Source organism: Zingiber officinale, chromosome 10A (assembly GCF_018446385.1).
Source record: "Zingiber officinale cultivar Zhangliang chromosome 10A, Zo_v1.1, whole genome shotgun sequence".
NCBI lineage: Eukaryota > Viridiplantae > Streptophyta > Magnoliopsida > Zingiberales > Zingiberaceae > Zingiber > Zingiber officinale.
The window spans coordinates 30,118,345-30,133,093 of NC_056004.1; the positions used below are offsets into that span (position 1 = coordinate 30,118,345).

Here is a 14,749-nt window from a genome sequence, read left to right on the forward strand (position 1 = left end):
ATGAAAGCATTTTCATTTTTCCAAAGAGAATCCAATCACCACAGGCACTTAACTTACCCTCTTCTCTCTTTCACGGTTTCCTCTTCACCAATAATCCTCCTTTGGCTTCGCCCGAGAGAAGCCATCGAGCACACATCATCATCCTCTGGTTTTGCAACTCCTTCATAAGAAAGTAATTAAGAGGGAAGAAAGAAGAAGTAAGATTAAAAAAAAAAAGCAAAAGAACAGCCCTGATTTAGGCTGTCAGAAAAAGCAAAGGATATATATTGGAGTTTGATGGCAAAATTACATTCCAAGGGTGACTTGATACGAGTGAAAAAAGATGGTCAAGTCCATCCTCCAAGACCTGCTTTATTTATCGGAAACCACCAGTTTTTTTTCTTCTCCCTTTTACTTTCTTGAGAAATTCACTATGGAAATTGCAGGATGCTTTCGCCTCTAGCTTAAAATTCCTTCCCTCAACTCTACATTGAATGAAGATTTATAGTATTTCTTTAAAAACCAACAGTGGCTATAGTCTTATCTTACTTTGCCCTCTGTAATTTCTGGATTAAAATTTATATCATATCCTACATGAAAGGAAAGGTTCTTGAACCTTGAAGACAATAACAACAACAATATCTCAATTCTCAACCTTCTAATTAATGTAATTTTCACTCTTCTCTATTCAATGTACTAACCACCATAACTTTGATATCAAGTGACGAGGGGGAACTCAAATGCACCTCATGAATGTCTCAAAAGATGTCAATTACTATATGATCCATGTTCAAGTATAAGTCTTTGGCATCCTCCCCGAGGCTCTTTATCTCTTCTTCTCCTTTTGCCAGTGTTCAAGGAGTGGCAGTAGAAAAGAAAAGTGAAAATACAATTTAGATTCTCCATCGTTGAGGCCCATTGATGGATGTATAAAGGGCACCCTAAGCTCACAAACCTAATCCAAGCCAACAGCGACTGATACTTACACATTCTACCTCATCTCTCCTCTTTCTCCTAGTGAAGGTAAGTGAAGAAGAGATTTGATGTTTGTTCTCTCTCATTTCTTTTAGTTCTTTCTCGGTTTCTCTTGTAGTAATCTTCATGTCTTTTTACAATTGTTCTCCAGTGCATGAACATGAACATGAACGTAAAAGAGCTCAGAGTTGTCCTGTTACATAATCCAATTAATCGGTAATGGATTTTGCAGGGTTTTGATTTGAGAAGATGAACAGGAAACCTGGAGATTGGACCTGCAGGTCCTGCCAGCACCTCAACTTCAGCCGGCGTGATTCCTGTCAGCGCTGCGGCGACCAGCGGCCGACCGGCAGCGACCGCTCCGACTACTTCAGCTTCGGCGGCGGCCGCGGAGGCTCGTCGTTCGGCTTCATCGGCTCCGACGTCCGCCCCGGAGACTGGTACTGCTCCTGCGGCGCCCACAACTTCGCCAGCCGCTCCAGCTGCTTCAAGTGCGCATCCCTGAAGGAGGACTCCGCTGTCACCGGCGGCGGCGGCAGCTTCGACAGCGACACGCCGCGGTCCCGGGGTTACAGCTTCGGCGGAAGCGGCGGCGGCGGAGGCGTCCGTGCAGGATGGAAGTCCGGAGATTGGATTTGCAACAGGTGTCATTGGATGGATTCCTCTCTTCGCTGTCTAAATTTTAAACAAATGAAGAATAATATTTCCTAATCATGAGCGTGATTTTAAAAGGTCGGGCTGCAACGAACACAACTTCGCGAGCAGAATGGAGTGCTTCCGCTGCAATGCGCCGAGGGATTCCGGTACATTAACAATCAATTCGCGAGATTAATTGCCTGCTCTGTTCTTGAGAAAATTAACCTGAATTCATCGACATTTTTGCGATGACAGGCACCGAAGTCTGAGAAGAATCAAGGCGGAACGAACGAATTATGAACGAACGAATCAATGCATGAGAGCTTATGGTTTCTAGTTTTGTTTTGCTTCTTTGGTTTTGATGTTCATGCATGTACTACCGAACTAGTTAGTGTGTTTGCTGCACCTTAATTTTCTGCTTCATTTAGTATCTTCTTTTTTAGTTTCTTGTGATCGATGCATTAGATAATGAAATTGACGTCTGCTCTGTTGTTGGCCAAAGTTGACGTGCCAAAACTCATAATGCAAGTGTATCGATCTTTGTTCGGCCTTTTGCTTTTAAAGCATGTTTCTTTAATCAAGATTACTCCTGCACTAAAGGATGTGATATTTCATGTGATGAAAGAAAATTGCTCCGGTCAAAAGTTTTAAAGCGCCTTGAGTTTTTATTTGCATTGCATTTGCACCATCGTTACTTTCTATTTTGGCAGGATGCTTTTCCTTGATGTATTTGGATTGCACTTTAGGAGCTTTTCCAATCGCAATTTCATGATTTGTGTTCTTAAGAACGAGCTCGCTGTAATTCTGATTGGCCAAAACTTTATTTGGAGGGAGTAATAAGGCAGTTGCTGCAAGGGATAAAGGAAGCTCTCGATCGTTAGTACGTTTGAATCAACCCTCCCAACTCATTTAGTCATTTGTAGTCTATCTCTTGGTCTGCACCCCAGAAATGGTTCACTCAAGACTTAATTGGCTGACACCACTTTTAATAGCTCCAATCCATTGTATATCCCACGCGATAGCTTAGATGGAAGTAGCATTCCTGAAAAACCCCACGACACATGCTCAGATGGGATGAATTAGGTAAATTAGGCTGATTTAAGCTTGCAGACTGTTTACACTATTGGAGCAATATCAAAGAAACGCCAAAGAAATAACACAAAACAACAAAATCAAACAAAACATTGTCAGAATAATATTTATGAGATAAATTTGGCGACAGCAATGGAGCTTATACGCATTTTGGGAAAAGTAAAATTCAGTAGGGTACACTGTAAGGGGCTAATGGGTACACAGGAATTGGATGGCATCAACAAACTTACGATCTACCCAGATCCAGGGAAGAAAGTTCAAACGCGGCTTCACCTGTTAAGTGTACAACACAATCAGAGATTACTGACAAATTGCTGCTCACAAAGATTTTTTATCGTTTCAGATTGCATCCAAACAGTCAACTGATCCCTTCTGCTCCAATTCATCACTTTGATATCAAATGCAGTGCGTTTCGTTGAAACTGTCTGATGAAAGAAGGCGGCTCATTAGCACTTTAAGCCTCTCAGCACCGGGACCAGGCCGGAGCTCAGTGACATTCCTCACTTGATACTGTAGATCATCACTTATATTCATTTTTAGTGCATCATACCATTTGCTAGGCACAAAACCATCCAGATCACGGCCCAAGAGCTCCTTATCAATCTTGTCAAGAACAGTGTCATTTCTGCCAAACTTCCTGGCAAATGGAGCATTGCTGATGACCATCTTTGAGAAGTCTTCTAGGGTGAGAAGGTGAGGATGCTGCTGTGGAGGGTTATCCCAAGCTATGAAATGAAGATCATTGTTGACAGTCGTGTTACGAAACTCAGGGGCATTGCAGATGACTGTCTGAAAGTATCCCTCAGGGGACGATATATAGTTTGCATAATACATTAGAATTGTCCTTGGAAGGTTGTCCCACCCCCACAAACAGAATTCAATGAACTGATGAGAAAGCATCATCCAAGCAGAACCTGTGAGAAAAAAAAAACATATTAATAACCACTAATGCCCCAGTGGAATCATGCAAAGTTTGAACAAGGAAAATGTATCGAATAATTCACTGGAAATTGACAGTTCGTGAATAGCTTCCTTACTAAATCATCTATTTTGATTCTCGAGCTCTTTTGAACACAATTTTTTTTTCACCATTCAAACAGAAGGTGGAGGTAACAATAGCAAGTTCATGGTTTTTTCAAACATTTCCAATGAAAAACATAAGAGGCACAGATAGATAATATACATATAAGACAAACACGAACCAGAATTATTTGGGGTCAGACACACAATCTTATCCATTTCCCTTAACGAAATCTAACAAGGTTATATCACTGCTAAAATTAAGATCTCATAAGCCGCGTTTAATGGTGTTATGTTCTCTTTAATTTCTCTGTACCATTCGTACCTTCAATCCTAATTGACTTAGCTAATCTAATTATTCAATTCATTAGTTTCCTTTGAATATGAAGCTAACATCTCAATCAATTTTCTATCTTTTATGGTCCATTTGAACTACATCTAGCTACTTTTAGATAGTCATTGTCATCATCATCATCATAGTGTCATGTTTATCCTAACTATTTGGTAGTTCACTACATGAATCTTATCCTCTATTGAGCTCAATGCAAACCATATTGAAATTAATTAAAAAAAATTTGTTACATTGAATATTCTTTTTAAAATCCCTCACTATTGCTTACACAGTCCACTCTAATAGATTCAACTCTTCTAATTTATAGAACCAGTAACTACTTTTGAACATGGATAATAGTAATTTTTATGTTATTTTCTCATAAGTACACACTTTCCTATAAATATTTGTTTCTGTGTCACACTGAGCTTTTATGGCTGTCTTTTACAAAACTATCAATTATCACTGATAAAGTATGATTGACCATACATCACAATCTTATGAGAACTTCCATTTAGCCTAAGAAGCATTTGATCAAGACCCAGTACTGCAGAAACTCCTCAATTCTAACCATTCAGTCTTTATCATATTCATGATTGTTTCACCAGAACTCTTTATTTAATAATATTGTACATAAAAATTATTACAAAAATTTCCTCTTCATTGAACTTAACTATCACCTCACTTGTTTTTTTTTCTTATTGTTGAAACTAGATTTCCTGCATAAGAGTTTTTAAAGCTTCTCTTTATGATTCATGCATAAATTCATTCTCTATTCTCTAATCAATTAACCAATTATATTAGCAAATAACATACACCATTAATGTTTAACCCATAGAGGTTTATCCAGAATATATCTGGCAAATTTATCTTAAAAAGTGTTTAAAAAAAAGGATGAAACTCACTAGAAGAATCAATTATTATAACCTCAATAACTCCAATACTGGTAACTACATTATTGAACATATTTTTTCCACAGCGATATAAAAATAATGTACTACTGATAATAGTAACTAAACTAACAGATGAAAAGAACAATTAAACAAGTCATACAAAGGAGTACATTTCAGACAAAAACAACATGTAAGGAGTACATTGATCTCATGCTGCCATTGAACACTTATGTAAAGGATCTATGGCTAGAAAATATCTAGATGTCTTAAATTACACTTAACCACATTAAATCAAGTTTTCTTTATTCCTCCTCTAACTCTCACATTCAACTCTAATTGATTTGATTCATTTAACTACAGAAATTACTCAGTTGATCAAGAGTCAATCATGAACATGACTGTATCATCTTTATTTTCTCTTATTGTATTATTCATTGAAACTAATATCTAATTTCACTTGGACTCTATTTTATCTATCATAAATTGTGGGAGAATCATGGGTAATCAACCCAAGATGCTGTCATAAAAGTGTGCATAACTTCACATGGATGAAAAAAAAAAGATAAATAATAGAAACAAGGCATGGCTATTCAACCATTAGTCTCAAACAATTTTTGTGAATTTAAAAAGCAACGGAAGTTTGACATGAATCTTATTTCCCTTCTCTAATCCACCTAATGATTGTCATTCTTCTTCTCAAACTCACAATCTGTCTGTAGCATTCATGTTAAAACACAGGGAACTTCTGCCCAATCTTACAGTCTGTAGCATGAATGTTAAGACCCAGGAACCTTTTTTCAGTCACACAATGACTGTAGCATACATGTTCAGATTCAAGGAACCATACCCTTAGCTCCAAATGAAAGACTAGTGGTTCATATTCATTATTAAGCATACATCATGTAAGATCCAAGGAGCTTTACGATCTCACATCTCTGTAGCATACATGTTCAGATTAAAGAAAACCATACTCTTTTCTTCAAATGAAAGACTAATGATTCATAATCATGATTAAGTTTCCACCACCATAGAAATGGGTCCAAGCTTTCTTCATTTGGCCCCAATCAAGCAAACTGTTTTATCATTTTCATAGCAACACTCACAAGAAAGAGATGTATATGCCTATAGACTGGAACCACATGATTTCCCTGTCTTTGTATGCCATCCTTTCACATCAGTCATGCACAATTCCTACACTCAAGGAATATCTAATTTAGTTCCTGCATTGTAGACATGAGGGCCAGTGATATAGCCTTGTAATATTGTAGCCACAAAATGTACCCACCAATGAATTTGTGGCCTGTCCTTCACAAAAGATACAGGGTGTAAAAAATAGTCAATACAAACCATACACAGTGTACAAAGGTTATGCAAATTTATAAAAAATCAGGGACCTAGTTATTCTAGTCCAAACCAACCCCATTGTTGCGAAACCTACATAGCTATAATAGGTTAATTCTATTAAATGTCAAATTATTCCCTTTTCCAACTCTGCCTACAACTTGACTCCTGATTCCATATCCTAGCATTGTTCCAGACTGTAACGCTTAAAGTTCTTCTAAATTTAGAAAATAAAAGAATGAGATTATACTGAACACAATGATAGTAAGATTTACATACAACCTAAGATGAGAATATATCATGTCATCGACATACTGTACTAATTCCTTGAATGACAAATGATAAAAAGGAACATGCCACATTACCATGAACCACAATAATCGTAATAGTAAAGAAAGCAGTTTATTAGAAAATTGTCATATAAAAGTAAGATTGCAGATTTGGTAATGGTTAAACATCTCTCTTGTTCTACTCAAGTACTAAACTGCTGCAAATGTTATTATAAAAAGACTCGAGGATAACTTGGAAATCTAAAAAGTTCCACTTGGGCAAACCCCAATACGTGTTTCTATCATGTCAGTTTAAGCATCCAACAATAACTAACAACCCAAGTACTAGAGAAATAGCTGCTTCACAGAATAATGTGTTTAAAACATACACAGTAAAATGAAAAAGGAAAGAGCACATAATTCATGTACACCTTAAGTATAGACTAGTGGGCACTTAGTCTTTGTACCTATAAAGAGCTTGAATGCAGTGGGTACGGTTCTTTTCTCAGTAATCCAAAAGACATCAGTTTTCTGCAAACTATAAAGCCCAGGGTCGATAATTATTGGCTTAGCTCGGAAGTGCCTGATATTACAATTTCAAGAGCATCAATAAGCATGATGTAAATCAAGGGATGTCTATAATACTGCCAATCAATGAGTGTGTCTTACGTACTCCTTCCATCCAATGTCACTTGTATGCTCAATAAAGTTCAGCTCTCTGGGTACACTTGAAAGTGCATAGAGTAGATCTGCTCGAGAAAGATAAGAAACTATGCAGTAAGCAAAGCTTCAAAATGTTCTTTGCAATATGAGAATGACCAAAGTTGGATTTGATTTGAAATATCAATTAACAGAAATATATCCATGAAATAACACATTGGATCAATTGTGAGAAATAATCACCCAATAAAAGTTTTGAAAAGGTAATCAAGATTTTAGAGCATGGACAGTAACAAATGAACTAAGATACAGATAGCCATGACCATCCCATAACTATTCTTGTCACAAACTGGAGCGTGTTATTCAGCAGGGTTGTGTGCAAGAAAGACTGCTTGTTTCGGATGTAGAATGATCAGAAAGTCAAACAAATGATGATGTACTTTATTGCTGAATCAGGGAAGAACTAGCTAGAAACTTATTGCAATGCCTATAACCAAGGGTATCGTACAGTTGAGAACTACCTCAGATAAACAAAACAAACCTGATGGGGGTACTGCTAAGAGGATCCATTATTCAAATACTTTAGGCAATACCTAACTAGCAGTAACAAATGGGTAATAGGATTGACATTCCCAAGTATAGATCAAAAAGAAAACTAATCAACATCCAATTGCAGATGGGAAACTATATATGAGTGACAAAATAATAGTTGGGTTTCAAACCTCACCATCCTGGGTGACAAGAGGGTAGTCGGAGGCGCTGAGATTGATGAACCAATCCCAGTCGCCGCGCTCCTTAAGAAGGACAGAGGCGGCGTGAAGCGTGTTCGTAACCATAGTAGGGCCTCGGTAGGTGACCATATTCGCCCGATCTATGACCCTCACGTTTCCGAAACGAGAGTACACAGGATCGTTTCGTATAGCAGCGGCGACCTCTAGACGTTCCGATGCAGGGGCTTCAAGATCGAGGTGAACCACGTACTGATTGTTCGGGTGATAGAGAGCGCGGAGGGTCCGCCGCAAGCTACGGCCGTCTCCGGCCGAGCCGGAGATGAGGTATGCGAGGCGGGGGACCGGGCGAGGCGGCACGGCGTCATGCGGCGAAGAGGAGAGGAGCTTAGACTCGACGAAGAGAGGCTCATCGGAGACGGTGCTAGGGATCTGGGAGAAGGATAGGAGGAGGAGGGCCTGTTGGGACAAGGAGGCGGAGGAGAAGGATGAGATGGAAGAGGAGGAAAAGGCGAAGAGGGAGGCGGAGATTACGAGGGATGAGAGGAAGAAGGAGGTGAGCAGGGGAACCATCCATTTAGTCCTCCGCTGAAGCTGATACGGCGGTGGAGGCTGGGTCTCCATTGGCCAGGCGACGGGCGGTGGTCAGTCACTCCGCCGCCCTCCGTTTCGGTGCCACGGTGTAGTCAATCCGAGCTCAATTCGCTGTATTTACGAGTGGAAACGATGGCATTGGGTACGTGTCCGGGAGGTCAGTGGAATCCTGATGGACGGTTAAGATGGATCTGGTACATGGAAGGTGGGCGGTTGGTTGGTCGTCGACGACGACTGAGTCGGGTGACAAAAATGAAAAAAAATATTCAAATTCCCAGAGACGTGGGACAAAGTCGCCGTTGACCTGACGTTTGTGAATAATTCATCCTCTTCATTGATTAATATTTTACACATTAATAATTCAAGATAAACACGACTTTGTAAATTAGAATTTCTTTGCAAATCTCACTTGTATTTGTAAAGACATCCTCTAGTCAATTGTTTGCCAATGGAAGACGAGCATTTGGTGTGTGTTTTTAACTATTGGTATAATTTCATATAAATTTTAAAGAACGCGAAGGTAAGGCCTTCCAAGTAACTCGATATACCACGAAGAACATTAATTATATCCCCCTGTTCCATCACAAGACTCAACCCATTTAATTGGCAATTAATGCATCTAGGATATTTACAACACGACCTACCAATTAACATAATTTCCACTGGCAATTAATTCAATTCGGTTCTCAATAATACGATTCCATTGTCCTTTTCTCTCGTAGCTTCAAACAAAAAAGGCATTTGTTTCACTCGATTATCATGATATTTTTTCTCTCGAAAGAAATCATTAGTCTTACTTATGCTTCATGGAGTGAAATTTTCATGTACCCTCATATGAGTAGAATTTTCATGTACCCTATGGATCTGACTAGCGCATGAAATATTATCATCATGAGATTTGAAGTTCAAATCTCGACAAAATCAAGATAAATATCTTCTCAAATATAAAAAATAATTAATCGAAATTATTTGCTTCTCTTATCAACCTGAGAAACAAGCGAAATGTACCCTTTTTTTTTCCTACTGCAAATTCTTCTTAACACAGCAGCATGAAAGCGAATTACACAACGACCACAGATTCGTTTGCGAATAACATAATCTTGTGAAACAGCACGCTATGAAACAGCAAAATAGTCGTAATACTTTTAGTTAATAGCTGATGAATCCTTCATTTGCTACGGCAATATCAAACGGAGTATATCGCCTGAATATTTGAATGATTTCTCAGTCTCCTCCAAACAATGATCCTTCTCTTCTCTAGACCAGTTCTGCAAAAAATATGAAATACAAAGTGCTGTAGGAAATCTGGAAAAAAAAAAAGGGCAGCAGAAACTTAATAAGCAAGAAAATGTCTATGGTCATACCGAAGCAACTTTATTCAGCTTATTGCGCACATTTTGCAACAGTTCGGATAGATTGCCATCCCACTTGTAGAATGCTAGCTCCTTGTTGTCTAGGATTTTCTCTGCCGCCTAGGAGGAAGAGATGAAGTTAAATTGACAAAGAATCAATGAATTTAGCTAACAGCATTATGACAAGTACATAACAAATTGTGTACCACCACAAATAAGCTGTGACATGGCCAAGTGAATTGAGTGTGACACAATTAGTTAGTCGAATGAGATTATTTGTGTGCCGCATTACTCTGATTTGCAACAGATACAAAGGGCATGTAAATCAAGAATGCAGCTAGCTATGATATCATGCCTTTCTATAAATGTGCGCAGATAAAAACAGCAGGCTGGTCTGAGACCAAAGTTATGACCCTACATGGTCTTCCACATGTTCACAATCGATCTAATTTGAGCATTCAGAAATGGAGTGGTGAACTCTCAGCATTAGCTATGCAACTAAGAACAGATTTGTTGTCAATTGAGGAGAACCTGTCCATTTTGGGCACTCATGCTGCAAACTCTATCTTTGGGCCTCCAAGGATCAATTGAAGTATAGTACTATTTCTTAAATACTGAACATCCTCAATAACAATGTATTTTTATAATCTAATACTGCAAATATTTTTTTCCCTACTTTCCTTTATTAGTTCTTCTTGCAAGGCTCTTCGTTGTGAGATTTTGTTTCCAAATTAATGAACAGAGCAACTCAAATAAAGTTAATGAAATGCATACCGAGGGAAAACATTTATGCCGGATCACCAAATTATTATAATGTATAGAGTAACTGAATTTCTAAAAGCTAAACTGAAAATAGATATAGAAAAAAAACTCTAGTAATACATCAAATTGTCTGGTAAGGCAACCTTTGCACAAGAAATGTGTCATTTCAGAACATTTTAGGCAGCACAATGACATCTGGAAAACGATATTTAGATATTAAAGTACCTTGCTGCCAATCATTCGACCACCAGCAGTGTGAGCAAAGTATACATTATAGAAGTGACATATGAATGCTTGAGGATCCTTTTCGGAAAGCTCCTCCAGATACTGAGCATAAGAAGCACCAGGAGCAGAGGGGTCAGGAATCGTATGCCCTTGGCCCTTAAACCATTCTAAATCTTTAGCTAATTTGTCAGACCTTTCCAAGCCAGTATTCTCGAACTCAGCATCTACAAATAGTGGCTATATATCATACTGAACTAGGTTCCAATTTCCAAATACATGCTAAGTAAATTTACTAGCTAGTGCAAGAAAATTAAGAAATAACAAGCGCAGCATCCATTGACTATTATATTTAATCAAAATATAATTTACAGGTGATGCAACGACAAGGAAGAGGACCCAAAGACATTCTTTAATCCAACACAATCTAATAAACAATATGCTCACTCGCCAATAAATACTCATTCTGATGCTGATTGTACAAAACAAGTTACAAACTGTAGAACTATTTCATCTTGTGCAATAAAACCAACAATGCATCTGAAATAGTTAAAGGGATATAAAGTTGGTCAATTTTTTAATTTTTTTGAAAACCCTATGGAAATTTTTTAACAGTTGGGATCCAATTTAAGTTTTCATCTCCCTTCCATCCATAGATTGACAAAAAGCAATCAATTGCACTTTAGGAAATTTGTTTAGGTGTCAAGTGTCAAGAACAAATGGACAATGGTGTGAATACAAGTTAGTCTAGCTAGAGTGAATAGGTGAATGCAAGTTAGTCTAGCTAGAGTTTGTAAAGTTGAGTATGGGTCCAAAAACTCGTCAAACTATAGACCTAATTCCTGTACTTACTGCTTTCCATTTATTTGAGTTAGTTGATAGTTCTGCTGAGTGTATTCAAGATATTCATACCGAAATTTGAATAAAAATTGCAATAAATAATGAAACATACAAAATTATAACTAGCACATACCATAAATTCAAGGAGTTAAACATAAGGGGCTATATTCTTGCTAGCATCTACCCCAAACACTTTCCTAGAAACACCTTAAAAAAACATCATGCTCACTACTTTGGCCCCTTTAAATTATGAGAAAACTTGATTATAATGCATTGTTAGTAACTCACCAACTTAATATAAACATTACTATAGCGCAGAGGATTTACAGCATTCGTACTGTCTTCCATCTATTGATATTTCTATATGCCACACCACCACAGTATTAGTTTCTATATTCCCATTATAACACTCAGTAGACCAAGCACATTATAGATGCTCAGACAGTGCTAGCCTCCCACTGTCTCACAGCAACAAAGGGTTTTCGGACGCCAATGATGATTGGGCCGGTGAGGACCAACTTGGACTCCTCATGAGTTACTCAAAGAAATGAAACAACAATATATCAATTTATCCACAGAGGTGCAATTAGTTCACTTGATAGATTTTGATTGTTCACTTGATAGAGTCAAATTCTTCTTGATGAGGGAGAACGACAAGTTTATTATTTTATTTTAATTTTTTTAATTCTAAATAAAAGGTTATTTATAATTATGACAGAGATGTTAGCTACCTAATGCGCATTATTTTCTAAGAACATACCTTATTTAGAATCTATAAAAGAGTTAAGATCTTATATGTTTAGGTATCTCAAAAATATCTTTCTCTTCGCGATTGAGTTGTGAGTTCAAATTTTTGACGGCGCAATTAGTTCTTACGATCAAACAAAACTGCAAACAGAAACATAAAAAGGTGAAAGTAGAAGGAACCAAAAACTTACACCAGGGATAGGCGGCATTCCGGATGATTATTTCCAGGGTATCATACACGATCTTGCTATCAACTAGGAAACGGAGGTACCCCTCCATGGACGGTTCCCACTTAAAAACCGGCGGCCCTTCAGGCTCCTTCTCACCCTCCTTGGCTTGATCCCTGGTGTGCAGCTTCATCGCAACTGCCCTCATCTCGTCGACGAACGCACGGTCCCGGCCGGAGGCCTGCCGCTCCTTTGGCATCTCGGTGGCGGTGGCAGTAACGACAATGGCTCGCAGGGGAAGTCGGTCGGAGGTGCCTCTCCGCTGGCGGTAAGGGAAGTTTAAGCGAACGGGGTCGGTAAGGGAGGCGGGGATGAGGCGAGCTCGAGGACAGGAGGTTCGGTATTGAGAGACGCGAAAGGCGGAGGAGGCCATAGTTACGCGTATAGTTATGACGACAACGAAGCGAAGCCTTGTTTAGGGCTTGTGATGCAAGGAATAAGCCGACGGAGCGGAGAAGAGTGCTTGTAACAGCTAGCTCGGTGTGCTTCCGTTGCATCTATGCAACGGGATCTAAAAATAAAATATAATAAAATAAATGGAGGGGAGGATTCGGCAGATTTCCGAGATTATACGCACAAGTTAATACCCATATGTTAATTGGACCGTTCACGGGGGTGCATCAAAGGGTTGACAGTTTAATATAAAACGAGTAAAATAATTTAAAAGGTCTTTTTTATTTTTATGTTTTATATTAAATTCGCACTTTTAAGTTCACTATATTTGTACGTGTTCAATTAAAAAATTAAAGTCAGTTACGATTCTACTGGTCAAGAATATGAATGATGCCTGATCCATTCAAATAGCCCCTTTGGCCTTTTAGTGCGGTAGAGTTGATATTAAGATGGCAGAGTTGTTTCGATTTTCGCAAGATTTATTATCTGAGGATTAAATATTTAATATCGAATCTCCCTTTTTCTTCAGTCTTCTATTGTCTTCTCTCTTTCTGTTTTCTGTAATTCAAGTATTTAAAATTGTCTTTGGGAGAAGGAAAGGACTGTTGTTTTATATAATTCAGCTCTCACGGTTTTGCCTTGCCACAGTCGTTGTCGTCGTCTCCGGAACTGTCATCTTCATTGCACTCTACTGGCGGAAGCCCATCTCCTTGTCCGTCGACGCCGCGCGCCCTACCGTCCCCCGCAGGCGATCTCCACATCCTCTGTCGTTAATTAATTCCTCTCTCAAGTCGTCGAGTTGTGAAGAGGCGCTAGTGAAAGAAGCTCTGACTTCTCTCTAGAAGTCAAGGTTTGATCGCCGGCCGGAGGTAGGGCTTCCTCTTCGACTGTGAGGAGAGTGTTAGGGTTAGGATCTAGATGCGTGTTGGAGCTTCATCAGTAGTGTCTGCGGCTCGCTGGCGCACCTATTTTCTTGACAAGTCACCGGACTGTCCTGGGCGAAAGACAGTTTAGGGAGGGCTTGAGGATGAAGCTATGATTTGGACGTTCACAGCTGCTGGATAGAGACAAAGGAAGTGGCGATCACTGCTGAGGAAGAAGCGAGCACTGCCAAGGAAGAAAAGGAAGGTACAACAATTAGCTAGTAGGCAGGCACTGGGACGCTGTGGAAGGTTGCCGGTACAACTGCTGAAGAAGACAAGGTGCATGAATGTGTGCAGACCGTAACAGAGACCTGCAAATTAAAGAATCATGGACAAAGATACATTTGATCATACTATACGTAATACAACATCTCTTCCGTGTTGGCCCTGGGACGGGTTGACGGAGGCGCTGGGACGAACGTATTCGTCTTTTACCACCATAGTATACATAATACTACATGGCAAAAACAACACCAAAGACTCGGCTAGGCAATAGCTGTTGGTAACCGAAAGGTGATAGGTGATGTGCGTAAATTATATACATTTTTATGTATGTTTGGATACACATTTATTTATATTTCATGAACATAATTTATATTTATTGCACTCTATTTCTTTATAATGTCATACTTTCACTATATTTTGTTCGGAGATCTGCTCTTTGCTTGTTTTGATTGACAGAACGTATATTGGAGCGAAAATAGAGTAAAAACACACACGATAATAACTTTGGAAGAGATCAAGTCAAGGTCGTGTGACCCACAT

At 38.9% G+C, this 14,749-nt stretch overlaps 3 protein-coding genes across 3 annotated transcripts; 1 reads left to right on the top strand and 2 right to left on the bottom strand.

Annotated features, from left to right (window-relative positions):
- Window positions 1-867: 867 nt before the first annotated feature.
- On the top strand, window positions 868-2,219 carry LOC122027508 (TATA-binding protein-associated factor 2N-like). The gene is made up of 4 exons (XM_042586500.1): window positions 868-1,002; window positions 1,187-1,598; window positions 1,687-1,757; window positions 1,846-2,219. Exons 2-4 carry the CDS (start codon window positions 1,204-1,206, stop codon window positions 1,857-1,859), a joined length of 480 nt encoding a protein of 159 aa, XP_042442434.1. The 5' UTR covers window positions 868-1,002; window positions 1,187-1,203; the 3' UTR covers window positions 1,860-2,219.
- Window positions 2,220-2,762: 543 nt separating this feature from the next.
- On the bottom strand, window positions 2,763-8,669 carry LOC122027144 (beta-glucuronosyltransferase GlcAT14B-like). Its single transcript, XM_042586018.1, has 4 exons — window positions 7,924-8,669; window positions 7,210-7,285; window positions 7,004-7,119; window positions 2,763-3,596 (listed from the first exon to the last, which is right to left on the bottom strand). The coding sequence occupies exons 1-4, from the start codon at window positions 8,546-8,548 to the stop codon at window positions 3,079-3,081; spliced, it is 1,335 nt and encodes a 444-aa protein (XP_042441952.1). The 5' UTR covers window positions 8,549-8,669; the 3' UTR covers window positions 2,763-3,078.
- Window positions 8,670-9,473: 804 nt separating this feature from the next.
- On the bottom strand, window positions 9,474-13,168 carry LOC122026239 (heme oxygenase 1, chloroplastic-like). The gene is made up of 4 exons (XM_042584896.1): window positions 12,633-13,168; window positions 10,858-11,081; window positions 9,883-9,990; window positions 9,474-9,786 (listed from the first exon to the last, which is right to left on the bottom strand). The coding sequence occupies exons 1-4, from the start codon at window positions 13,039-13,041 to the stop codon at window positions 9,694-9,696; spliced, it is 834 nt and encodes a 277-aa protein (XP_042440830.1). The 5' UTR covers window positions 13,042-13,168; the 3' UTR covers window positions 9,474-9,693.
- Window positions 13,169-14,749: the final 1,581 nt, after the last annotated feature.

Bases quoted from the DNA above. Each gene is read 5' to 3' on its own strand.
- LOC122027508 (XM_042586500.1), top strand. From the start codon at position 1,204: ATGAACAGGAAACCTGGAGATTGGACCTGCAGGTCCTGCCAGCACCTC. The intron at 1,599-1,686 runs GTGTCATTGGAT...TGATTTTAAAAG, and splicing joins GGAGATTGGATTTGCAACAG to GTCGGGCTGCAACGAACACA.
- LOC122027144 (XM_042586018.1), bottom strand. From the start codon at position 8,548: ATGGAGACCCAGCCTCCACCGCCGTATCAGCTTCAGCGGAGGACTAAA. The intron at 7,286-7,923 runs GTGAGGTTTGAA...TTTCTCGAGCAG, and splicing joins CCCTCTTGTCACCCAGGATG to ATCTACTCTATGCACTTTCA. The intron at 7,120-7,209 runs GTACGTAAGACA...TTGTAATATCAG, and splicing joins AGTGACATTGGATGGAAGGA to GCACTTCCGAGCTAAGCCAA.
- LOC122026239 (XM_042584896.1), bottom strand. From the start codon at position 13,041: ATGGCCTCCTCCGCCTTTCGCGTCTCTCAATACCGAACCTCCTGTCCT. The intron at 9,991-10,857 runs GTACTTTAATAT...TCTTCCTCCTAG, and splicing joins GTCGAATGATTGGCAGCAAG to GCGGCAGAGAAAATCCTAGA. The intron at 9,787-9,882 runs GTATGACCATAG...TATTTTTTGCAG, and splicing joins AGCTGAATAAAGTTGCTTCG to AACTGGTCTAGAGAAGAGAA.